Here is a 27,089-nt window from a genome sequence, read left to right as displayed (position 1 = left end):
CTGCCACGGTAGAGAAATGTGCATGAGTTTTCAAATTTTCCTAGGGATAGAAGCTGCAGTTGGGACGAAGACTCGTTGAATTCAGAGCTGTGCTTTGAAATGCAAGGAGTCTTCGTCCCAACTGCAGTCAAATTCAATTTATAACTTAGTAGGCAGTTATAGGCATAAGTGGCATCGGGTTCTAGCCAGGCCACTTGATTCCCCAAGAATCAGTCCAGCGTCTCCAGCTAAACCTCATGGTGCTTGCCTGTTTACCTTCAGGAGCCATTACCCAGAGCTGGAGAAATCAGTAAAAGCAGCATTGAGCCCAAGTCTCAAGAGTAGCATAGGCAGTCTGTCACATCAAAGAGTAGCCACTTCCACTTCTTTAGCCACCGTGGTCCTGGTGGATACTCCTGTCTCCTTGCTCTTCCCTAGCCCCAGATATCTCACACACTCCACTTTAATGGATCCGTGTGACTATCTGGAGTTGGATTTAGTCAGAGAGATCTGGCCCAGCAGTTCTTAAACCAGTGACCGCCATAAGCCCACAGCTCCTTACCCAAAACCCCTGGGACCAGATGTGTTGTGAAATTCAGAACCTTTTGGAGTTTGGAAAGCAAGATGATGTATTAGCCATGTATCACATACTACCCAAGGAGAGCACCTCAGACATACTAATTCAGTGAAGCATGAATATTCACACTGAGGATAAATAAAGACTATAAATAGCCTCAAATCAAGTCACGTTCTATACCCAAGAAGTTTATATATTGCCACCTGAAAAGTTGGCTTTCAGAGCTCTTTGGAATTTGGAATTGTTAGATGAGGGATCATGGATGTGTACCAAAAATGTTCTTAACAGCCAAGAAGTCCACAGACTAGGCATTGTGCAGCAGTCAAAAGCAACTCTAGACAGCTCCCCAGACTAGCACCGTGCTGCTTGTTCATCCTTGCTCTTAGGAAGCGGGAAGTACATGACATGAGCTCTCTTGGAAATAACTGTCCCTTTAAGGAATAATTGTCTTGAGTAACCCCTAAGGAAGTATTAAGTATTATAATTCTAGGGCCACATTCACCATCCCCTAAGGATTCTGCATTTCTCTCTGAAAATCTGAAGTTCAGAATAACCAACCAGTTCCTTCTAAACATCAACAAACTTATGTTAAGTTCTCTCAGCCTTCCCTGGTAATTCATAAGTTTATAAAATCTCTCCCCTTAACTTAAGCCTTAGTTTCCCAGATGTCATCACTTTGAAAATCTGCCTCAGACACATCAGGACCTTCTAATGAGATGTGATAGCACGCCCGAAAAACTGCTGAATGGTGTGGTGCTTCCCTAGAGCCCAGGGGACAGTGTCCAGGGTCCCACCCCCGAGAAAGTAACCCCAGGAAGACTGACAGCTGCCTCTCGGAAACAGATTGATCACTGTGCCTCAGGCCACCACAGGGCCAGATCCTCTGACATGGAGAATTGCCCAGCCTCCCTGGTGACCTTTCCCATAGCCTTCTTTCAGTCATGCAGGCATCAGAGCACAGAGAGGCCTTTACCCGGCCAGGGACCTCCTCCACGGTCAGGAAAGAAGGGACTGACAATGAAGAGAGGTAGGACCATCCCAGATCTGATAACCTGTGTGCAGGAAAAGAGGGGCCTCCCTGTTGAAGAGTCCCCTTCTGGTCCTGGCCTCCCGCTGCTGCTTTTTCTTTTTCCATCCATTGTCCTTTTCTTCTAGTCCGTTTCAGTCCAACACAAATAGTCAGCTCTAGTGCACAGATAAGCTTTATTCTCACATGAGGGGCTTCCGGCGTGCAAACTGTGCTCTCATAATTTTACAAGCAGGATTGCATGTTACTAGGTTCTTCTGGCACAAATTTAAAGCACTCATCCGTCCCTTCCTAGGGTGCTTTCCCCCATCATTTGCCTTTTCGTTCCTTATTTTCTGACATCTTGAGTTATACATCATCCCAGACTTTTTCATTTCATCCTGGAGCCCAGTGTGAATGTTGCTTTCTGTGGCTGAGCTGGTTCTACCCTGACGCTTTTGCAGGAATCGTGTTTCCTGTCCCGCTTCTCCAGTTCTCAGCACAGGCCACACTCCAAGGCTGGCCCTGGCTGTGAAGTCGGAATGAACCCAGGCTATGAGGCTTCTCTCCCTTTCTCCTTCCTTTTTATTTCAAAGTCTTGATAGTTAACGGTATTTATATTCTCTGCAGATAAACTGATGAGGGGAGTAACTATATTCTGCCTGTTGTCGTGGTTGAATTTTGTTAAAGGTCGAGAAATTGACAGAACACATCTGCTGCTCACCTGTAGCTGTCCTCAAGACACAAGAATTCCTTCTTGGGTGGCATTTTCTTTTTTTTATTATTATTATACTTTTAAGTTCTAGGGTACATGTGCACAACATGCAGGTTCGTTACATATGTATACATGTGCCATGTTGGTGTGGTGTGCTGCACCCATTAACTCGTCATTTACATTGGGTATATCTCCTAATGCTATCCCTCCCCCTCCCCCCACCCCATGACAGGCCTGGATGTGTGATGTTCCCCTTCCTGTGTCCAAGTGATCTCATTGTTCAATTCCCACCTGTGAGTGAGAACATGCGGTGTTTGGTTTTCTGTCCTTGCAATAGTTTGCTGAGAATGATGTTTTCCAGCTTCATCCATGTCCCTACAAAGGACATGAACTCATCCTTTTTTATGGCTGCATAGTATTCCATGGTGTATATGTGCCACATTTTCTTAATCCAGTCTGTCACTGATGGACATTTGGGTTGATTCCAAGTCTTTGCTATTGTAAATAATGCCTCAATAAACATACATGTGTATGTGTCTTTATAGCAGCATGATTTATAATCCTTTGGGTATATACCTGGTAATGGAATGGCTGGGTCAAATGGTATTTCTAGTTCTAGATCCTTGAGGAATCGCCACACTGTCTTCCATAATGGTTGAACTAGTTTACAGTCCCACCAACAGTGTAAAAGTGTTCCTGTTTCTCCACATCCTCTCCAGCACCTGTTGTTTCCTGACTTTTTAATGATTGTAGATGGCATTTTCTATTTTTGCATGATAGTGACATTTTATGATGTATTTTGAGTATGGTGTTATTAAGCTTTCCTTTTTAAAGTGCTTTTTGGTTTACCCTGTGTGATTTTTAATGGCTTGCTGCATTTTTAGTTTGATTTTTATGTCTTGGATATAAACTTTTCCAATGAAAATCTTACCAATTTTAGACTGAAAATAATTTTATAATGAAAATCAGGATAAGACTCAGTGAACAGAAATTCACTTCATGGTACCTTTTATAAAGTACGTTGTAAACATATTTTATTTAAAAAACTGAAGTTATATTTTAATATTCTAGTCCGAGGTTGAACGTGGCTAATTAACACCTTTCCACAGTTTTGCTGGGCCTTGATGGTGTCACAAGCCGAGAATGAACAAGTCATGCTCAGTGCCCACCAGGGAGGACGAGACGAGGAGCGTACGCTCTGAGGAGGTGCATAGGCCTAAGTGTAGAGGACAGACCGACACAACTCAGCCAATTAGAGGAGGAATTGCTGGCATCTATGCGGTGAGGGAGTCTTGAGAGACTGAGGGGCGGCTGCTGTCATTTCTCTAAGGAACATGCCTGTCAGCCTCAGTCCCAACTTGCATGTCTCTTCACCCCATAAATCTAGACCATAGTTTTGCAGGATACCCAAGTATCCAGCCCACTTTGTACACGGTATGTGCCACAAAGGAATCTACATGAATAATAAGTATTAGAAGATAGTGAACAGCACCAGAGCACCAGAGTGGTCTCAGTGTTACAGTTCCAGAGGAAGTTTGCCTCTGCCAGTACACCCAGCTGGTGTAATTTACCAGTGTGTCCCCTGTGTTCTGATACAGTAATTCTTAGTAATTTGGGGTGTGCAGACTTTTTCTCTAAAGGACCAGATAGTAAATAGTTTAGGCTTGCAGGCCAAGTCTCATTTGCCGAGAATATTCCACTGTGCTGTTGTGTATTGAAAGCAGCTGTACACAGTGTATAAGTGAATAAATGTGATAGTGTTCTCTAAAACTTAATTATTGGCACTGAAGTTAGAATGTTATATAAGTTTTATATGTCACAAAATGTTATTTGCTTTTCTTCCTAACCATTTTCTTTTTTTTCTTTTTTTTATTATACTTTATGTTCTAGGGTACATGTGCACAACGTGCAGGTTTGTTACATATGTATACATGTGCCATGTTGGTGTGCTGCACCCATTAACTCGTCATTTACATTAGGTATATCTCCTAATGCTATCCCTCCCCCGACCCCACAACAGGCCCCGGTGTGTGATGTTCCCCTTCCTGTGTCCAAGTGTTCTCATTGTTCAGTTCCCATCTATGAGTGAGAACATGCGGTGTTTGGTTTTCTGTTCTTGGCGATAGTTTGCTGAGAATGATGGTTTCCTGCTGTATCCATGTCCCTACAAAGGACATGAACTCATCCTTTTTTATGGCTGCATAGTATTCCATGGTATATATGTGCCACATTTTCTTAATCCAGTCTGTCATTGATGGACATTTGGGTTGGTTCTAAGTCTTTGCTATTGTGAATAGTGCCTCAGTAAACATACGTGTGCATGTGTCTTTGTAGCAGCATGACTTATAATCCTTTGGGTATGTTAATGGGATTGCTAGGTCATATGGTATTTCTAGTTCTAGATCCTTGAGGAATCACCACGCTGTCTTCCACAGTGGTTGAACTAGTTTACAGTCCCACCAACAGTGTAAAAGTGCCTAACCATTTCAAAATGTACAAATCATGAGCTTGCTGGATAGACAAAAACAAGGTGGGCCAGATTTGGCCTACACACTGTAGTTTGCTAATCCCTGCTCTAAGCCAAAATCTCCATGAATATTTTTGGTAATGACAGGTGGGGCATGGGAATTATCCTTTTGATCAAAGCACTGCTTGAAGCCATTTCATCCTGGTATACAACTTGAACAGGAAGCGTCTGTATCAGTGAACTTCTTCTCTTAAAACCACCTTAGTTGTTTACAACTCACCACCTCACTATGTCAACACACGTCACAGAGCATACGATGAGATTTCGTGTCTTCAGCAGAACATGCTCCTTTCCTCTCGCCTGTAGCCTGTTGCCCTAAGTTTTCGGTCCTTGTCATTAATCCCCATTCCTGGCATTCATTCAACATCCATGGACCCCCTTCCTGAACTCACCACATCTTATGTGAACAAGTTACTTAAATCTCTTTGTCACCGTTTCCTCATCAGTCAAATGAGAGTGAAAACATGACCTTCCTGATAGGGTTGCTGAGAGGAGGAAATGGGCTCGTGTGGAAAGCTCTTAGAGAAACTCCTGATAAGGGCAAGCACGTGCAAGGGTGAGCATGGCTACTGTGACTCCCGTCTGACAAAGGGAGTGTATGGACGGGGCCTGGAATACCAGTGTCCACTGCTCTGCCAGCACCCATGTTCTCACCACTGCCAGTGTGTGACCTCTAAGTGTGAGAGCCTCAGTTTCTCCCTAACACGAGAGGGTCATGTTTATCCATGCAGTGTAACCAAGTGTACCCCTGTCTCACTGTTAAGTTTAATTTTTTTTTAAACAAAAATACTAGTGCTTATAAATAAAAATAAATGTTGGTTCTTGAAGTTACCAATTTGGAAAGCTGAATATTTACTCCAGTAATGTTAATCAAAACATTCGTGAAATTCCTTTTTTGTAATTGCCTTCAGAGGCAAGTTACAAAAAGCACGGGAAATTTAATCCAAAACTTCTACAAAATATATATGCACATACATACATATATGCGCATACACACATATGTATGCATGCATATATCCTATCTGTAAAATATATACACATGTATTTTATATATACATATGTGTGCACATACATACAAACGCACATTTTATGAGTTCTTTTTTACCCTCTTTCCCTTCCTACCTTTCTGCCGTTTTATCAACAGATAAGCATTTCTCACGTTTTCTATCCATAATAAGTACTCAGTAAATACCAACATTCTTCCAGCTTCACCTCTCATATCCTCTTTATATGCTAGGTGTTAAGTATTTAAGTTGCCATATACAACAAATACATAATGTTACCTCCTTTGCTTACATCTTCACTGAGTCCCTCCACAGTCTCCCTCTCCTCACTTGAGTATTGCCTGTACAGTAGCTATCAGGGTTCATTTTTACAATTTTAGTATATTCCTGTTAGGTTTTGTTGGGTAATCATGTAATTGGATCAGTAGAAGTAGGGGATGAGGGGTGAAATCAAACAATTGCAGCTGTAACAATGTAAGAATGAGCTAAAATTCTCAGAGTAAGGCTAGGTCCAGTCTATGGTCCTTGTAAAATTATCTGAGCATTATGTCCTCTGAGCTGCCGAGGTCGTTACTTTCTTGGACTGTGGGTTGGGAGAGCACTCTGGACCCCTAGCCGTGGTGTAGTGCCTCTCCGCTTTGGAAAGGGACGGGAGCAAAGCAAGACCAGCTTCCTGGTAATAAGAGGATAGGCCATTTCCAAGTCAGAGTACAGAGCACCCAAGTACATTGGACAGTAAAGTCCTGCTAAAGGTCCCAAAGGGATTGTCTGATGCTCTTCAGTATTTCTAGATAGAAACAAACATTTCCTCATACTTAAGGAGTGAAAATAGATCTTAATTATTGCATCTTAATGGAGGCTAAATTGAATATCATCTTCTTAAAAGTGGAAGAGACAGATAAAAAACTTTTACAAAGTGTCTAATGGATAATGAAGTCAATTTATAGCTCACCAAAAGAGAGTTATTTAAGAGATTTGAAAAAGTTAGAACCACTATATTCATAACACATTCAAAGAAATGGGCAGAATTTTTTAGGAAGTTTCATTTTAGATAGTACTTTCAAAAAATAAGAAACTAATAGGGGCAATTGATAGACTTCCTAGCTTAAGGGAAGGGGAATGTTGAAAAATGATTACATATGTATTGATTAATTGGGCCTTAAAGACTACAGAGGGCCGTTAGATTTTTCAACTAAGATAGTGTTGTTAGCCCTAAAGAAAGCAGTCTCAGTGCTCTGTTACAGGCAAAAGTCAGACTCTAATGATTTAAGAAGTGAATGAGTTGCAGGGAGGTAGAGAAGAGGATATAAACTATTCTCTCACACATGGTGGTAAAATATACAGCCTCACCAATAAGTAAAACAATGCAAACTTGCCAAGACCAGCTCGGTCATGGAGACCCTAACCCAGCAGCACTGGAGGAATTAAAGACTCAGACACAGAAATAGAGTTCAGAGTGGGGTCAGGGGGCTGACAGCCTTCAGAGCTGAGAGCCACAAACAGAGTCTGACCCACATATTATTGACGGTAAGCCAGTGCTAAGCATTGCTTCTATAGGTTATAGATTAGCTAAAAGCATTCCTTATAGGAAACACAGCATTTTTAGCAAGGAGCAGAGAAACAGGCCCTGGCTGATTATCTGCAGCAAAAACATGTTAAAGCACAGGCCGCTCCTGCTATTGTTTGTGGTTTGAGCAGTTTTCTGCTCAGGGGCGGGGGCCAGGTTTTCCTTGCCCTGCTCCAGTAAACCAACACCTTCTAGCAGTGTGTGTGATAGTCATCACGAGCATGCCACATTGCTGTAGAAATTCTGTTTATGGCCAGTTTCTTTCAGGCCTGTTTATGACAGGCTTAGGGCTTGCGACCAGCACAAACTAACCTATAAAATTAGCAATGAATTCTTTAAAAGGTACTTCCCAAAGATAGCAAGGATGAGATGAGATGAGCACTCTTTGTTAACTAAATTCTGCTGGGGAGAGTTCTAAGTGGCACACCCTGCTGGGAATGTTTGGAAATATTCATCAAGCCCTTTAAAATGCCCATACGCAGCCTGGTGCGGTGGCTCATGCCTGTAATCGCAACACTGTGGGAGGCCAAGGCAGGCAGATCACTTAAAGTCAGGAGTTCGAGACCAGCCTAACCAACATGGTGAGACCCTGTCTCTACTAAAAATACAAAAATTAGCCAGGTGTGGTGGCACACACTTGTAGTTCCAGCTACTCAGGAGGCTGAAGCAGGCGAATCATTTGAACCTGGGAGGTGGAGGTCGCAGTGAGCAGAGATTGTGCCACTGCGCTCCAGCCTGGGAGACAGAACAAGACTCCACCTCAAAAAATAAATAAATTAATTAAAATGCCCATACCCTTTGATAGGAACTTACTTTAAATAATTATGTACATACATATTGATCACATTATTTACAGTAGAAACATTGGGAATAAACTAAATGTTCAACTGGAAATAATTCCCAGTTGAATTATGTTCTCCACAGTTGTGTCACCCTGCAGCAGTTATTACAGGCCCTTCTTCCCACTGCGGTGATATCCCACATCGAGCTTCCTTGGCTCATCTTTAAGGGGGATGCTGTTGCCGTTGGGAGCTCCATAGACTTGGATCACTTAACATAACAGCTTCGAGAGATGATATACCTTCCGAGAGACAATCTTATTTGCAGCTGGAGTGCAGTGACTAATAATAATCACACAATGTAGTTTCCTTTTTACTTCTCTCTAAACAAAATAATGTTCATACAGAAATCAATAAAATAAGAAAAATGCAGGAAAGGCAAGTACTTTTATTGCATCTTTAAAACGTGTTATAGGTATGACATCATGGAAACTATTTATAGTGAATGCTGAAGGTAAAAGTCACCCACAGACTGTAAAGTTACTGAAGGCAGCGGCCGCGTCTCCTTTTGCCTCTGCTGGGTGTGAACAGCATAAGGTACTGAGCAGGAGCACAGTTAACACTCATCGGAATTTAAAATAGCATCGGTGGTGTTAAAGATAAAGAAATTGATACATTTTTTCTTATTTTCACTACTTATATAAATGTACTATGTACTCAGTTTCACAAAATCATTGAATTTAAATATGATAAAAATCTGCCATAACCTGTTTAGAAAATTAGCAAAAATGAAGGGCATTGCTTTTCATTTTCTCTGTATTTTTTCTATCTTAAGTTTATTACTGCTATAAATTATTTTCATGCTCATAACTATATTCTTTCTAAATGAGTAAAGACTGCCTTTCCTTGGAAACAATTCATTTTTATTTGGAGAGAAATTTTCACCAAAGTTTATGTAGTTAGCCCCTTAACCTTACTTAATTTATTCTGTGAATACAGCCTTTTATAAGACTCACTTTCTTGAACTCCTGGCCTCAAATTCTCCTCCTGCCTCAGCCTCCTGAGTAGCTGAGATTACAGGCTCAGGCCACCACACCCGGCTTAAAAGTCACTTTCTTACAAAAAACAAACAAAAAAAAAACCTTCATATTTTAAAACTACATCACTCTAAAATGTTACAAATAGGTCGTCTTCGTCGTATGCATTGCCTTGTAAAGACATTGGTCAGGTCAGGACGTAGAAGGCCACCAAGTAGAAATGTGTTACGATGTTTTTGCAGACTTGCTTAATAAGGCAGGGAGGGGGTCAGGTTGTTCTGGGCCAGCAGAAGGGTGTAAAATACAGGGTGGTGAAGAGAGATTGTGAGTTTCCTTTAAATGCTTAACTGTCATTATTAAGACAGCCACATTTCTTGGGGCGAGCCAAACTGCTGAGCTGGGAATAGCATATGCTTGGAATCTGAATATGAATGAGGCCCAGGTGCCACACTTTACACGGATCCTTTGCTAAAGAGGCACTATTTGTCTAACAGGCAAGGCTCAGGCCGGCAGGCAAGAAGGCTGGGTTTTGGTGCTGATCTTGTCACTAACTGTGCACTCTTGAACAAGTCACTTCACTTCACTATCCTAAGCCTGTTTTCTCATCTGAAAAATAAAGGGGTTAGACTTAGCCTTTTAAATGACATTTTTGTGTGTTTCTACTGACTGTAAAATTATTACAGACATCTATGTCTGATGGTAAGATAGTCTAAATATTTAGGAAAACTCCAAGTATAGCTCTCCTAAAAGTGGTATGTTGAATGTTAAAGAAAAGAAGGAGGAGGAGGAAAAAAGAAAATAAAATGAAAAAAACCTTTAAAAATGCATGACCGAGTTGGAAGGAAAGAAGGAAATTCTTTGGAGGCAAAAAGGTCTAGAAAGTTTAAATCCAAAAGAGTAAGAAGTGCAGGAACTGGCATTTGCTTAGCTAATCCCTCATGATTGAGAGCCTCAGATTATAGACACTCATGGGGACCAAGAGATAGGGCCTGGGGCCTCAAAAAGGCCAGAGTAGAGGTCAGATCAAAGAATCCCTGTCACAAAGCTAGGACTTCTCACTGGCAACACTTTCAGTAGGTCGAGTAGAAAAGAGGCCACCCGGGCCGGGCGTGGTGGCTCACACCTGTAATCCCAGCACTTCGGGAGGCCGAGGCCGGCGGATCACCTGTGGTCAGGAGTTTGAGACCAGCCTGGCTAACATGGTGAAACCCCGTTTCTACTAAAAATACAAAAAAAAAAAAAAAAAAATAGCCGGGCGTGGTGGCGCATGCCTGTAATCGCAGCTGCTCGAGAGGCTGAGGCAGGAGAATCGCTTGAACTCGGGATGCGGAGGTTGCAGTGAGCCGAGATCACGCCATTGCACTCCAGCTTGGGCAACAAGAGCGAAACTCCGTCTCAAAAAAAAAAAAAGAAAGGAAAAGAGGCCACCCTACAGATGATGGATTTTCACCTTGGTTCTAATGTAGAAAACAAGAAGAGCTCTTGATAATTCCTAACCGTAAGCCTTCACTCACACAGTTTTGGAGCTGGAGTACATATTATATCTGTGTGTTCTGAAGAACACCAAGCTGAAAACTTGGTTTAAAGTGGACTGGAGTTGGTGAGGCTACAAGATGCCTACAAAAAATAAACTTAAATCCTCCTTGAAGGAATTGACTTTAAGTTTCAAAGAGTAAGAACCTACAGTTAAGTAGGCACGCATGAGGAAATAAGTCACTAAGAGTAAGCAACAACAGAAACTATAGAGTCCAATCGTCAAAGACTACAAATATTGTAATTATCAGATAAAGAACATATTTTAAAAGTGAGACTACAGATGTCTGAACTCTAGGACTGAATAGATTCAGAGAAATTTTTTTGGGATTAAAATACTGCCCCCAAAATGGATACTATTTATTGTGGAAGATGAAAACTGCCAGACAAAAATAATTGATAACTAAATTACAGAAATAATTAACAGGAGCCATTTATAGTGGTGCACTCTACTTGTGAGGCTGAAGTGGGAGGATCATGGGACCAAGAGCTGCAGTGTACCGATTGTTCTTGTAAATAGCCACTGCACTCCAGCCTGGGTAACAGCAAGATCCCATCTCCAGAATAAAATAAAATAATAATGATAGGAAGAAGAAGAAACTAAAGTTATCAAAATCACATACCCAGAGATGAGTATGTGTAAGTGTGTACTTGTACCCTGTTTTCATCATTTCCCATGATATCATGCACATCTTCCTCTGTCATCAAATATTTTTATGATTTTCTTTTTCTCTTTTTTTTGAGACAGAGTCTCGTTCGATTGCCCAGGCTGGAGTGCAGTGGTGTGATCTTGGCTCATTGCAACCTCCACCTCCCAAGTTCAAGAAATTCTTGTGCCTCAGCCTCCCAAGTAGTTGGGATTACAGGCATGTGCCACGATGCACAGCTAATTTTTGTATTTTTAGTAGAGATGGGGTTTCGCCATGTTGGTCAGGCTGGTCTCAAACTCCTGGCCTCAAGTGATCCACCCCCTCAGACTCCCAAAGTGCTGGGATTACAGGCATGAGCCACCATGCCCAGCCAAAATTTTTTTTATTTTCTTAATAAACAGTTTTAAAAGTAGAATTGTTGAATATAAAGGTATGCAAAATTTTAAATCCTTTTTTATGATGGTCAGAAACACTTAAGACTTACCATCTTACCCATTTTTAAGTGTACGATACAGAGTATTAGCTACATGCACATTGTTGTGCAACAGAGCTCTAGAAATTTTTCGTCTTGCAAAATTAAAACTCTGTATCCAATGAACAACTTCCCTCTTCACCCTTTCCCCTCTCCTGGCAACCACCATTCTACTTTCTAAGAGTTTGGCTACATTGGATACCTCATGTAAGTGGAATTATGCAGTATTTGTCTGTTTGTGACTGGCTTATTTCTCTTAGCATAATGTCCTCAGAGTTCAACCATGTTGTAGTGTGTGACAGGATATCCTTGTTTTTGAAGGCTGATAATATTTCACTGTATGTATATGCCACATTTTAAAACTTCATTCATTTATCAATGGACAGTTAGGTTGCTTCCATCTTTTGGCTATTGTGAATAATACTGCAGTGAATATGGATGTGAAGACACTGAAATCCTCTTCTCATTTATTTTGGCTAAATACCCGCAAGCAGGACTTGCTAGATCGTATACTGCCTCTATTTCTTTCTTTTTTTTTTTTTTTTTTTGAGGAACCTCCATTGTTTTTCATAGTGGCTGCACCATTTTACACTTCCTTTGAGGATGCATGAGAGATCCAATTTTTCCGCATTCTTACCAACACTTGTTATTTTCTAGGGTTTTTTGGTATTTGTGTGTGTGTGTTTAACAGTAGTCATCCTAATTGGTGTGAGGCTGTGTCACTGTGGTTTTGGTTTGCAGTTCCCTGATGAATAGTGATGTTGAACATATGCTTTCCATATGCCTGTTGGCCATTTGTATATCTTCTTTGGGGAAATGTCTATTCAGATCCCAATTTTTAGATTGATTTAGTTTTAATTATTTATGTATTTTGGATATTAAGCCCTTATCAGATATATAGTATGCAAATATTATAGGTTGCCTATTCACCCAGTTGGTTGTTTCCTTTGCTGCACAGGAGTTGTTAAGTTTAACGTAGTACCATTTGCCTATGTTTGCTTTTCTTGTGTGTGCTTTTGATACCATATCTAAAAAATCATTGCCAAATCTACTGTCACGTCAATTTTCCACTATGTTTTCTTCTAGGAGTTTTATAATTTCAGATCTTACATTTAACTACTGAATGCATGTTGAGTTAAATTTTTGCTTATGGTGTGAGGTAAGGGTCTGATGTCATTATTTTGCATAGAAATAGCTGGTTTTCCTAGCACCACTTGTTAAAGAGACTGTTTTTGCCCCAAGGTGTAGCCTTGGTACCTTTGTTAAAGATCATTTGACATTATCACTCCATGAAAGTTAGTTGAAAATGATGAAACCACAGTATTCACAATATTACCCACACTAGTCCTCATAATGAAACTTTCAAAAATTGCATTTATAGTTTTTCAACTGGACAACTGAAATTTTTCAAATGAGGTCAGGTTTTATTTATTTATTTATTTATTTATTTTAGAGATGGGTTCTCGCTGTATCACCCAGACTGAGTGCAGTGGTGCTGTCATGGCTCATTGCAGCATTGAACACCTGGGCTCAAGTGATCCTCCCACCTCATCCCACAAGCAGCTGGGATAATAGGTGCATGCCACTCTGCCTAGACAACTTTTATTTTTTATATAAGCACTTTATTTTATTTTTATTTATTTATTTATTTATTGAGACAGAATCTCGCTCTGTAGCCCAGGCTGGAGTGCAGTGGCATGATCTCAGCTCACTGCAGCTTCTGCCTCCCAGGCTCAAGTGATTCTTCTCCCTCAGCCTCCCGAGTAGCTGGGATTACAGGTGTATGCCACCATGCCCAACTAATTTTTGTATTTTTAGTAGAGACAGGGTTTTACCATGTTGATCAGGCTGGTCTCGAACTCCTGACTTCATGATCCGTCCACCTTGGCCTCCCAAAGTGCTGGGATTACAGGCATGAACCACCACGCCTGGCCCCAAGTTTTACTTTTTTTTTCTTTTTTTTTTTTTTTTTTTTTTTTTTTTCGAGACGGAGTCTCGCTCTGTTGCCCAGGCTGGAGTGCAGTGGCCGGATCTCAGCTCACTGCAAGCTCCGCCTCCCAGGTTTAGGCCATTCTCCTGCCTCAGCCTCCCGAGTAGCTGGGACTACAGGCGCCTGCCACCTCGCCCGGCTAAGTTTTTTTGTATTTTTTTTTTTTAGTAGAGACGGGGTTTCACTGTGTTAGCCAGGGTGGTCTCGATCTCCTGACCTCATGATCCGCCCGTCTCGGCCTCCCAAAGTGCTGGGATTACAGGCTTGAGCCACCGCGCCCGGCCAAGTTTTACTTTTTAAAGGTTTGCTTTTTCCACAAAATGTGAATCTTTCAGGCTAGGAATTTGGATTTGGATTTCCGAAGGGTTTGGGGTGCCTGAGGGAGCTATCAGGGTTTTGTTGGTAATTTACATCTATATAAAAAGTGAAATAATGTTGTTGTATTTACTAATGAGGGTGTGTTTCTGACATTCCACAGTATTCCTCAGTGAGCAGTTCTGTGAGGCATTTCCATCTTATCTCTGTAATGGGAACACCTACATTTTTGTGGAGACGTTGGTTGTCATATCTTATGTACCCATGAGTCAAAGAACTGTGTGTGCCTGTGCCCTTCCTTGACTGCCAACCCTAAGGCAAGAAGGCCTGTTTGGACCACTCCCTCCCAACTTTGTTTTACATTTCTCACCCAAACTTTTCTTCTCACATACTCATTCATCTTTTAAAAGATCGCTGTATGGTTATTGTGTATATATTTGGTGGCTTATCTTAAACCTTTCTTGGAGACAGGTAGGATATACGTTATTCAGGAAAAAAAAGCAAAGTAAAAGAAATATCCCTAGAGCAATGTTTTTCAAACTTTATTGATCTGAGCTCGCTCAGGCAGTTTAAAAGACACCCACATACATTTCTGCATGGAAAAAATTAACTTTTGTTTTAACAAAAAATAGAGAGGGACAGAATAATTTAAAATATACTAAAATGTGTAGACATATTCAATACACTGAAGAGTTTTATTTTCCGGTAACATCAGTGGTAAGGGAAATGGTAAAGTTTTGGATAAGAACCTTAGAGAGGACTTACTATTTTGGGTCAGTTGGCCAATCTTAAAATGTGGGGATTTTAAAGACCATCTTGTTCAGATTTATTCCCAGAGACATTATCAGTAAACTAAAATACAAAGTATATTCAAAAAAGAAATGGTCAGTGTGTTTATCAGTGGACTACTCTCATTAAAAGTGAGGCTTACATAATAGAAAAAATATCACTCTAGGAATTATAAGGGGAAGAAAGGAAAACTGTGGGGCTAGAGGAGTAGTAGAAATTTCTGGTTAAAAAGTACTATAACATTTCCTACTTATGTTAGTGTTCAGCTTTATCTGAAAATCCTCAGTGATACATATTACATTTTTTCCTAAGGCAGCCATTGCCTATTTGGGCAATTATAATTCTTTTTTAGGTTTGTCATTATATCAAGCCAAAATCTATGCTGCTATACAGGGGAAGTCTAATCCTCTTGTCTACGAACACGCTTCAAATGTTTGAAGAAAGTGCTTGTGTGGTCTAGGTTCTCCGCCCGCTAGGTTAAGTTTACCTAGCCTCCTCTGCTGTTTTTCATGTGATGTGGTTTTAGGGCCCCTCTCCAGGCACGACAGGAGGTTGATCTGAGCTTGTGACTTCCCATTTGTTCTTTCTTCAGGTGCTTTGTTCTTTGCTAGGTTATACTAGTCAGGGTGATCTCTTACTTTCTCTTAAGATCTTCCATAAAATTGAAACCTGTAACTAAGCACACATTTGAAAGAATACATATACAGATACAGGCTACTCTTAAGTGATGTTTTATCTATATTATAGATTCCCACAAGGTATTTCTTTTAAATTTCAGAAAACAAGAATTACATCCCTAAGAAGCTGGCTTCCAAATGAAACAACCTGCTTGTTTTTTGGCAAATAAGTATGCTTTAAGATGCATAATGTGGTTTTATGTTTTCTCAACATATTAAACAAATGCGTTTTTATTTTTGTGTTTTCAGATAGTGGCCAGAACTATAGTGCCAGTAGTAAAGGTGAACGACTGAGTGCCAGACTCAGAGCTTTACCTGGGACAAATGAACCTTATGAAAGTAGCAGTAACAAAGAAATAGGCAAGTGCTCCCCACCCCGTTCCTCCACACACAGCAGGTCTGAAGAAGACGGGTGAGATGGCCAAAGGTGTCGCTGCGAATTCTTAAGAAATTGATATTTACAGATAAAATGTAAAATGACTTGGGAGACCATTTCTGTTCACTCTGAGTTATTCATGTTGATTATGAGCCTGATTGGTTTCACATTTGTTTTGTTTTGTTTATATAACTCTAACATGATAATATCTTTTGAAACCTAGATGCCTCCTATGTGGACCCGCTTGGCCCTCAAATAGAAAGACCAAAAACTGCAGCCAAAAAAAGGATCGATGAGGATGATTTTGCTGATGAAGAATTAGGAGATGATTTGCTTCCAGAATAATATTCACTTTAATATGTTATTTATTAAAGGAAAGAAATTGCCTTATGAGACCACCCTCATGTTAAACCTTGGATTAAATATCCAACCTGTAATTTTTTTTCACTGTCAAAACTTTAAATAAGTGTATTCTATTTTGTAAGTATGCATTTAAGTTGTTTTTTTCTTTTAAGGACTAAAAACAGGTAAAACTAATACTTTAGGCCAATGACTGACTTAGCTTTTTGAAAACATTGACACACAGGAAGAAATAAATTTATAACACAACCTAGTACATATATGTATATGTAGTCGTAAAAATTTACTCTTCTTATTGCAGTACCTGCTAATATTTGCTATAATTTCATTCAAACAAAGTGCTAGTAGTGAAGTCACTACATTGATTTCATGGCTTGCAACTTGAAAAATGCTGTGTGGACATAGCACAATTTCTATTCATACTTAAATTGCTTGGAGTTTGGAAATTCTTTGGAAGCTTTGCCTCGTGGGGATTAGAAACACTATTAAAACAATTATGTTTTAGAAGCAGTATAAAGGGTAGTGGGATTAAATACCAAACCATAACCCTAGTGCTCTTTTCAGAAGTTCGTTTCTACCTCAGCCCGGGGGTGTGCACCAAAAGCACAGAGCAATAACAACTCTAAGATTGCTTTTCTCATTTGTGACTTAGCGGGGTGGGGGCATGACTGCCTGCATTTTTCTTTAGCAATGTGTTTGGCTGGTCTAGAGTCTCCAGAGGAACTATAAGGATGAGGAAGTCAGAAGAAGTGGCTTATCTCTTAACACTATACCAAAGAGAATGGACCCCTCAATCCTACTTACCATTGTCTCTGCAATGTGCATGCTGGTCTTAGATGCGAGGGAGGAAAACCAAAACTAGACCACATTCCTTGCTCCCAAAGTAGGTTATGCTCTAATGGATGAGACATCCAACAAATACACTAAACATCCAGTATGTGCAGAGAATTAATTAAGATTGGGGGGATACAGTAGTGAAAAAGAACTCTACCTTGCCCTCAAGAAGCTTAAATTCTGGTGGGGAAGATGGAAAATATATTTTGTTTGTTTGGGGTTTTTTTTGAGATGGAATCTCACTCTATTGCCCAGGCAGGAGTGCAGTGGCACAATGTCGGCTCACTGCAACCTCCACCTCCTGGTTTCAAGCGATGCTCCTGCCTCAGCCTCCCGAGTTGCTGGGATTACAGGCGTGCACCCCCACGCCTGGTTAACTGTTGTATTTTTAGTCAGACGGGGTTTCACCATGTTGGCCAGGCTGGTCTTGAACTCTTGACCTCGTGATCCACCCACCTTGGCCTCCCAAAGCTGGGATTACAGGTGTGAGCCACTGTGCCCGGCCAGAAAATATGTTTTTAAAGGACTCTAGATATTGTTAATTACAGTTAAGAGAACAAAATGGAGCAATGCAATAGGTAGTGATTATAGAGGAGGGACTCTAAGAGGTGGCCTTGGTATTAACATTAGAATGGTGAGAAGAAAGCAGTGTTCTGAGCACGTGCCGCACGCTGAAAAATGAATGATCCGGATGTGTCACAGGGTGATTGAGCTACAGTAACAGTGAGTGAGAGGGTTTGGGATCCAGCAATGTGGGTGGTGTGCTACATAGGCAGGAAAGGGAAAGGAGATGAGATCCAAAAGGTAGGCAGGGTTCAGAGCATGTACAGCCTTATAAAGACAGTGTGGATCTTATCCTAGTTACTACAGAACAGCTGCTAGAAGGTTTCATGCAAGGGAGGTGAGTTAAGTGCTTTCATTTAACCTTTAGAAACCAGTCATCACGCTGGTCGCCATGAAGATGAAGTGGGCAAGGGGGATGGAAGGGAAAAGTGGAAACTACTAGCAGTAGCCTGGGTAAGAGATGAAAGCAATTGAGACCAGGTTTTTAGCAATAGGAATTGTGAGAATTGGTCAGATTCAGCATATATTTGGAGGTGGAGCTGAGACTTACTAATGGATTGGATGTGGATTGTGAGGGGAAGAAAGGAAAAGATGATGCCAAAATTTGTGGCTAACGGAGTGGCTAGTGTTGTCTTTTTAGTAAGATAGGAATAGATTTGGGGGGAATAAGTAGATGTGGTTTAGCCATATTAAGTTTGTCTCTTAAGCATTCAATTTGAGATACAAAGAATGCAGTTAATCTTCAAAATCTGGAGGTCACAGAAGAGGTGAGGGCTACAGGTAGAGATGTGGGATCCATCTATGTACACTTCGTACTTAAAACCATGAAACTGAATGAGATCACTTAGGTCTGAGAGTGAGGACAGAGAAGAAGTATAAGCACTGTGCTCGTGAGTACAGGAGAAAAAGGATGGCTCAGCAGAAGAGACTGAGAAGAGCAACAAGTGATGTAGGAGGTTTCAGGATTCAAACTTCCAGTTCTGAGGAGGATGCGGTAGGTCATGGAAGGCCTCTGAGGCAGCTGGGGAAAAAAACAAATCATTGCAAAAATCATGTGTTCAAAGTCTGTGGAGAGCTGTGGAAGCAATAAAACTAAAAATTAAAGAGCCTTTTTTTTTTTTTTTTTTTTTTGAGACATCTCACTCTGTCACCCAGGCTGGAGTGCAGTGGTGCGATCTCGGCTCACTGCAACCTCCGCCTCCCGGGTTCAAGAGATTCTCCTGCCTCAGCCTGCCAAGTAGCTGGGACTACAGACGAGCACTATGCCCAGCTAAATTTTGTATTTTTAGTAGAGACAGGTTTTTGCCGTATTGGCCAGGCTGGTCTCAAACTCCTGACCTCAACTGATCCATCCACCTCCTCCCAAAGTGCTGGGATTACAGGTGTGAGCCACTATGCCCGGCCCCCAAAATAGCAGTTATCTTGAGGGTAGACTAAATAGCAAATATCTTGTGGAAAGCCTTTCCCCCTAGCAGGACATCGTCCCCTAAGAACTATGGGAGATTTAAGCCCTGAAGAGCCTCCATCCCAGTTCCCTAGCCTCCAGCATTACCCCAGCTGAAGCAGCACTGCAGCAAATGCCCCATGGGGGAAAGCCAGCCATACATTTGGGGCTTCTCTAAGTCTCCAGTTTGTCATGCTGACCCCAAGTGACCACCGAAAGCTCTGCTAGTTTCTCTAGATGATACCTTTTCCCTGGGGAAAGTGCAGTTCTTAGCCCATGCCTAGAACTGGCGAATGTCTACAGAAAAACAGGCAGGATCAGCAGTTTATTTAGAAATAGCTCTTTTGGGCCAGGCGCGGTGGCTTACACCTGTAGTCCCAGCACTTTGGGAGGCTGAGGTGGGTGGATCACGAGGTCAGGAGGTCAAGACCAGCCTCTGGCCAAGATGGTGAAACCCTGTCTCTACTAAAAATACAAATATCAGCTGGGCATGGTGACGGGCGCCTGTAATCCCAGCTACTTGGGAGGCTGAGGCAGAGAATTGCTTGAACCCGGGAGGCGGAGGTTGCAGTGAGCTGAGACTGTGCTACTGTACTCCAGCCTGGGCAACAGAGCAAGACTCTGTCTTGAAGAAAAAAAAAAAAGATACTTGCTATTTTTTGAATCTGCATGGGGGCAGGAGGCTAAAGTCAAAACTTGGAGGGACCAACTTGACTCTTTCCATCTGTCTCAGCTGAGGAGACAAATCCAGGCTCCTAATCAAACGCCTAGAAGGACAAACATGAATCAAGGGTGGACTGACCCTTACAAACTCTGCAGCCCAGGCTGGGTGAGGTGGCTCATGCCTGTAATCCCAGTGCTTTTAGAGGTTGGGGCAAGAGGATTGCTTGAGGCCAGTTCAAGGCCAGCCTGGGTAACATAGTGAGACCCTGTCTCTACAAAAAAATAAAAAAATTAGCCGGGGCATGGTGGCAGGCACCTATAATCCCCACTACTCGAGAGGCTGAGGCAGGAGGATGACTTGAGACCAGGACTTCAAGGTTACAGTGAGCTGTGGTTGTACCACTGCACTCCAGCCTGGGCAACAGAAGGAGACCCTGTAACTCAGTTCAATCCCTGACTGGATTGAAATAATTAGTCCTGAATCCTCTCTGCCTAACAGAGGAAAGAGGACCTTTCTATGGTAACAATATCATTTGCAGTCTCTATGGTTCTTAAATATACAATGCTTGGCATGTAATAAAAAAAATTACTGTGGCCGGGCGCAGTGGCTCACGCCTGTAATTCCAGCACTTTGGGAGGCCGAGACAGGTGGATCATGAGGTCAGGAGATAGAGACCATCCTGGCTAACACGGTGAAACCCCGCCTCTACTAAAAATACAAAAAATTAGCTGGGCATGGTGGCGGGCGCCTGTAGTCCCAGCTACTTGGGAGGCTGAGGCAGGAGAATGGCGTGAACCCGGGAGGCGGAGCTTGCAGTGAGCCGAGATCGCGCCACTCACTCCAGCCTGGGCGACAGAGCGAGACTCCGTCTCAAAAAAAAAAAAAAAAATTACTAGAATGCAAGGAGTCAAGAAAATATGACCAGCAATCAAGAGAAAGTGTAAATAGAAGCAGTCCCCTAGATAATCCAGATAATGGATTTAACAAACAGGGACTTGTGACTAGTGTGTTAATAAAATGGATAAAAAGATGGAAAATTTCAACTGAATGTTGGAATCTGTGAAAAAGAGTCAAATAACTTTGAAAGACACTATCTGAAATTAACTTATTTGGATGGATTGAACAACGTACCAGACACAGCAGATGTCAGGATTAGTGAATAGGTCAATAGAAAAACATCCAAACTAAAGCAGACAGACATAAGACTGGAAAAATGAAGCAGCTGATAAGAGACACTTGGGACACAGTCAAGAGTTTAAATAATTAGAATGGGAATTCCGGAAGGAGTGGAAGGGAGAATGGGGTAGAAGTAACATTAGAAGAGATAATGTCTACAATTTCCCTAAATTGAAAAAGACATAAAGCCACAGATTTAGGAAGTTCAGTGAGCACCAAGGAGATACAAAGAAGACTACACTGTAGTTACACTGTGCTCAAACTGCTAAAACCCACAAAGTCCTTAAGATAAGCAGAATTACAAGGACAGAACTTTCAGAGAAACATTAATAAGATTTATGGCTAACTTTTCAATAAAACTAAGGAACCAGAAGACAATAGAATGGTATCTTTAAGGTGCTGAAAAACAAAAAAAATTAAAAGTCTGCCAACCTAGAATTATATTACAGTGAATCTATCCTATAAACTTTAAAGACTTTTCAGGCCGGGCGCAGTGGCCCATGCCTGTAATCTCAGCACTTTGGGAGGCCGAGGAGGGTGGATCGCCTGAAGTTAGGAGTTCGAGACCAGCCTTGCCAACACGGTGAAACCCTGTCTCTACTAAAACATACAAATGTTAGCCAGGCGTGGTGGCAGGCACCTGTAATCCCAACTACTCAGGAGACTGAGGCAGGAGAATCGCTTGAACCTGGGAGGTGGAGGTTGCAGTGAGCTGAGACTGCACCACTGCACTGCAGCCTGGGCAACAGAGCAAGACTCCGTCTTAAAAAAAAAAAAAAAAAAGACTTTTCAGACAAACAAAATTTGAGAAAATTAATTACCAGAAGACTAGCTCTACAGAAAATGCTTAAAGTCCTACAGGCTAAAGGAAGATGATCCTAGAAAGCAGCATGAAATGACAGAAACAGATCACAAAGTTGAAAAATAATGAAAAGTACCAGAAAGGTATAGGGATATATAAAAGATATATATTGACTATTTAAAACAACAATAATAATGACTTGTGGAATTTTAAGATACGTAGAAATAAAATACTGATAATACTAGTCCAAAGATTGGGACTGGGTATTCAACGAAGTTTCTTGTATCATTCAGACAGTGCTAGACCATAATGAGGAGTGGTTTGCACAATGTACAATTAAAAAGCTAATAGTACAACTAATGAATATGGAAAGAATGATAAAATCAGCCAGGTGCAGTGACTCATGCCTGTAATCCCAGCACTTTGAGAGGCCGAGGCAGAAGGATTGCTTGAAGGCAGGAGTTTGAGACCAGCCTGGGCAACAAAACAAGACACTGTCTCTACAAAAAATTAAAAAATAAGCCAGGCACAGTGGCGAGTGCCTATAGTTCCAGCTATTTGGGAGGCTGAGGTGGGAGGATCACTTGAGCTCAAGAGTTTGAGGCTACAGTGAGCTATGATGGCACCACTGTACTCCAGCCTGAGTGGCAGAGTGTGACACTATCTCTAAAAATAAATAGAGAAATAATAACTAATAGATAAATAAAATTAAAATCGCCACTTTACAACCACCACAATATTAATTAATCCAAGCAAGAATCATCACTGATTGCTAAAGCAAGTGAAGAAAAGTTTGATGAGAATGGCATATTTACATAGCCCCAAAGTTTTCCCCCATGAATTACTTATTAATCATAAGAGGAAGAAAAGAAATTTTATATTGGAGAAACCTGGTGGTACCTCAATCATGACCAAAGTTAACACAGCCAATAATGGGATGAATAAAATCCTTGTGCCTCCTGATGTGAGACACTGAAAAAATACAAGATTACCTAGTCAATATTCCTGCCAGAAAAACTAACCTGAATCGAATCATGAAGCAATACCAAACTGAAGAACATTCGACAAAATAACTGGCCGCTACTTTTCAAAAATGTCAAGGCCATTAAAGACAAAAAAAAGTCTGAGGAACTATTCCAGATTAAGGAAGACTAAAGCAGGCTGGGTGCAGTGACTCATGCCTGTAATCCCAACACTTTGGGAGGCCAAGGCAGGTGGATCGCTTGAGGACAGGAGTTCAAGACCAGTCTGGCCAACATAGTGGGACCCCCCTGCTCTGATCTCTACTAAAAATACAAAAAATTAGCTGGGCCTGGTGGTGCACACCTGTAATCCCAGCTTCTTGGGAGGCTGAGGAACAAGAATCAGTTGAACCCAGGAGGCGGAGGTTGCAGTGAACCAAGATTGTGCCACTGCACTCCAGCCTGGGCAACACAGTGAGACTCTGTCAAAAAAACAAAAAACAAAAAAGAAGGAAGGAAGGGGGGGGGGGGGGGGGGGGGGGGGGGGGAAGGAAGGAAGGAAGGAAGAAAGGAAGGAAGGAAGGAAGGAAGGAGAGAGAGGAAGAGAGAAAAAGAAAGAAAAAAGGAAGGAAGGAAGGAGAGAAGGAAGGAAGGAAAGAAAGAGGAAGACAAAGAAAAAGGAAGGAAGGAAGAAGGGAGGGAGGGAGGGGAGGGGAAGGAAGAGGAGGGGAGGGGAGGGAAGAGGAGGGGAAAGGAAGGAAGACTAAAGAGACATGTCAACAAAATGTAATGCGTGATCCTTGCTGAGATCCTGGACTGGGGGAATTTTGCTGTAGAGACAGCTGGTGAAATGGGAATAGGAATGTACAGATGCTCCTCAACTCATGAAGGGGCTGCATCCTGATAAACCCATTGTTAAAACATATCACACGTTGAAAACACATTTACTGCTCTGTTATACCAGTCATAAAGATGAAAAATCATAGCTCGAACTATCATTAAATCCAGAGGCTCCTCGACTTACCATAGGGCTATGTCCCAAAAAGCTCATCACAAAGTCGAACAATCATAATCGAACGAGCATACGCTGGAGACCATCTATATAAGTATTTGTAAAATGTCTTAATTTTTAGAATTGCACTACGGTTACATAAGCGAATGTCTTTGTTCCTGAGAAATACACACTCAGGTGCTGTGGGACAAAGGGTCCTGATTTCTGCAACTTGGTGGCTCAGTGGTTCAGAAGAAAGTGGTGAAAAAGCAATGTGGAGAAATGTTAACAAGTAGTGGAACTGAGTGAAGGGTATGTGGAGTTCCTTCATACTCTTCTTACAACTTTTCTGTAAGTCTGAAATTATTTCAAAATAAATGTTTTTTTTTTAAGCTAATATAACTGGGCATGGTGGTGTTTACCTGTAGTCCTAGCTGCTCAGGAGGCTGAGGCAGGACGACGGCTTGAGTCCAGGGGCTCGAGGTTACAGTGGGCTATGACAGCACTACTGCACTCCAGCCTTGGTGACAGAGCAAGACTCCACGTCTAAAAATAATAAAAATAAAAAAATTAATGGAGGACAAAATATAATGATAAAAAATACTTGATTAATCCAAAGAAAGGCAGGTAAAGGAGAAATAAAGGAATAAAGAGCAGATGAACAAAGAGAAAACAAGCAGCAAAATAGGACTTAAACCTATTTATATTAGTAATTACATTACACTAATAATTATAAAAATGCAAACTCAATTATATTAATAATTAGTAAATGCTAGTTATGTTAATACAGCAAATGTAAACAGAATATTCCAATTAAGTGACAAAGATTATCAGACTATTAAAAAACAAGACTCAACTATATGTTACTTACAAGAGACACATTTTAAATGCAGTCCTGCACCACATAACATGATTTCAGTCAACAACAGACCACATAGATTATGGTGGTCCCATACAATTACAATACCCAATTTTTACTGTACCTTTTCTATGTTTACATACACAAATACTTACTATTGTGTTATAATTGCCTACAGTATGCAGTACAGTAACATGTTGTACAAGTTTGTAGCCTAGATGTGTTGTAGCCTTAACTACACCTCAGAGAGCCCGGTTGTATAGTAGGCTATACTCAGTGTAAATACAATCTAGGGTGTTCACACAGCAACGAAATCACCTTACATTTCTCAGAATGCATCCCTGTTGATAAGTGACATGTGACTGTCTAAAGGCACAGATAGGTTGAAAAAAAAAGAAAAAGAATGCCCATCAAGGCCAGGCGCGGTGGTTCACGCCTGTAATCCCAGCACTTTGGGAGGCCAAGGCCGGCAGATCGCCTGAGGTCAAGAGTTCGAGACCAGCCTGGCCAAGATGGAGAAACCCTCCCCGTCTCTACTGAAAATTCCAAAATTAGCCCAGCGTGGTGGCGCTTGTCTGTCTTCCAAGTTACTCGAGAGGCTGAGGCAGGAGAATAGTTTTAACCCGGGAGGTGGAGGTTGCAGTGAGCCGAGATCACACCACTGCACTCCAGCCCAGGCAATAAGAGGGAAACTTCATCTCAAAAATACAATAAAATAAAAATTCAGAATCTTAGCTGTAAAGGGGAGTCAAGTGGGACCTGCGGTCAAGAAAGGGTTTATCAAATGCATCAGGAAGGAAGGTGGGAGACATCAGACTGGGTGGGAGTAAGTTAGCGCATTTGCTGGTTGAAAGAAATGTAAAAGCTCTCATCTGTGTCTGTGGAAGGTGTGAGGAAGGAATTGGGCAGCGGAGACTCGAGGAGAGAGAATATGTAGATTAGTGATACAGGAAAAGACCATAATTGCAGAGATGTAATAGGATACTTATGTTGAAAGTTAATCTGAGATTTGGGTCATAACTCAGAATTGAGTCTACTCAGCTCAGTGGTATGATTTTTAAGAGTTGGGATTCTAGGTAAGTACAACAGAGAAAAAAGGAGAAAGGGATTAAGTAAGGGTGTTTGCAAGGGTGTGGTGAGTGTCGACCTGTGAAGTCTAAACTAGACAAGAAAGGACATAAGGACTCCAGGGTGGAATGGTTAGTGAGAAGTGGGAGAAGGTTGGATGACGGCAGAGAACTGCAGGAGTGGGCGAAAACAGAAGGTACCTGTGTCAGGGAATAGGATATTTGAAATCAGATGTTCGGATATGCTGCAGTTATTGGCGACGACGAAACCTTGGATATGACCATACGACGACAGTTGAGATGGGAAATAAAGACCATTGGAACTAACACAGTCACTTAGAAATCAGCATGTAAACCGTCTCCGTGGAGGTTACGGTGCCAGGAATGATCAGCAGGAATAATGGTAGATCCAGGGGCTGAAATCGGTGAATCAAGTGAGTGACCAGGAAGGTGACAGCAATGAGAAGCACTATCAGTAGGAACATCCAAGCACAGTTTTGTTTTGTTTTGTTTTTCTTTGAGACGAAGTCTAGCTCTGTTGCCCAGGCTGGAGTGCAGTGGTGCAATCTCGGCTCACTGCAACCTCCGCCTCCCAGATTCAAGTGATTCCTCTGCCTCAGCCTCCTGAGTAGCTAGGATTACAGGCATGCGCTACCACGCTCGGCTTTTTGTATTTTTTTAGTAGAGACGGGGTTTCACCATGTTGGGCGGACTGGTCTCCACCTCCTGACTTCTTGATCCACCCGCCTAGGCCTCCCAAAGCGCTGAGATCACAGGCGTGAGCCACCGTGCCCAGCCCCAAGGACAGGCTTTTAAGGAAGAGAAGAGGCTTTGGTAGATTTGAACATCAGTAACGCAAGAAGATGAGTATGCAAGGAGCCAACCGCACACCGGCTTTTGGAGTTACAGTGCCTAAGGATGATTTAAAAGATTTTCTCCAGCAGCTGGCCTCACGCCAAGCAGTCCTGCAGCTGTGCTAGTATTGGGGGTGCTGAGTAAACCAGGGGATGAGGGACCAGAGAGGCTTCAAATGTAGCTTGCGTGGCCACACTGCAGATGTGTTGGTTTTAAGGGAACACGATGAGCCTGCTTTTGAGTATTTTGTTCCCTTTTTTCACTTGCATGTCTTAGGTTTGAACTCAATTATTAACATGCTTATTTTTCATCTTCATAAATATGTTGAAATTTGAGGGGAACTCATAAACATTTGCACCTATTTATAAGACTTTTTCCCAAGTGATTACTCTCACAAAGTTCACCTTTGTTCTGTCAAATAGGTGAGCATTTTCAGTCACTTGTAATGAAAACTGCTGGAAAGTAAATATTTTCCTTCCCACTTCCAAGGTAATGGCGGGGGTGGGGGGTGGGGGGCA

General features: G+C 41.7%; 3 protein-coding genes across 10 annotated transcripts in view; 2 read left to right on the top strand and 1 right to left on the bottom strand.

Moving 5' to 3' along the window:
* IFT88 (intraflagellar transport 88) overlaps nucleotides 1-16,609 on the top strand; it is a 125,259-nt gene extending 108,650 nt beyond the window's left edge. For all 5 annotated transcript variants that reach the window (XM_050766735.1, XM_050766736.1, XM_050766737.1 and 2 more), the window contains 2 exons: nucleotides 15,867-15,977; nucleotides 16,217-16,609. In XM_050766735.1, coding sequence (XP_050622692.1) covers nucleotides 15,867-15,977; nucleotides 16,217-16,338 — 233 coding nt within the window. In that variant the 3' untranslated portion in view covers nucleotides 16,339-16,609. The remainder of the gene's footprint in view (nucleotides 1-15,866; nucleotides 15,978-16,216) is intronic.
* The window catches only part of SAP18 (Sin3A associated protein 18), a 556,924-nt gene that overhangs the window by 141,102 nt on the left and 388,733 nt on the right, over nucleotides 1-27,089 (top strand). The window contains exon 1 of one of the 3 annotated variants that reach the window (XM_050766788.1): nucleotides 23,619-23,622. The exons of the other annotated variants lie outside the window; for them this stretch is intronic. The gene's annotated coding sequence lies outside the window, so the exon portion shown is untranslated. Of the gene's footprint in view, nucleotides 1-23,618; nucleotides 23,623-27,089 lie in introns of those variants that run through there. 3 annotated transcript variants of the gene reach the window in all.
* The window catches only part of EEF1AKMT1 (EEF1A lysine methyltransferase 1), a 351,602-nt gene continuing 339,222 nt past the window's right edge, over nucleotides 14,710-27,089 (bottom strand). The window contains exons 5-6 of one of the 2 annotated variants that reach the window (XR_007720886.1): nucleotides 24,213-24,336; nucleotides 14,710-15,615 (exon numbers count right to left, since the gene is read on the bottom strand). The gene's annotated coding sequence lies outside the window, so the exon portion shown is untranslated. Of the gene's footprint in view, nucleotides 15,616-23,365; nucleotides 24,337-27,089 lie in introns of those variants that run through there. The other variant, XM_050766757.1, reaches the window with a different exon arrangement.

This window comes from Macaca thibetana, chromosome 17 (genome assembly GCF_024542745.1).
Source record: "Macaca thibetana thibetana isolate TM-01 chromosome 17, ASM2454274v1, whole genome shotgun sequence".
Lineage (NCBI taxonomy): Eukaryota > Metazoa > Chordata > Mammalia > Primates > Cercopithecidae > Macaca > Macaca thibetana.
This window is presented reverse-complemented; position numbering and strand designations above follow the sequence as displayed.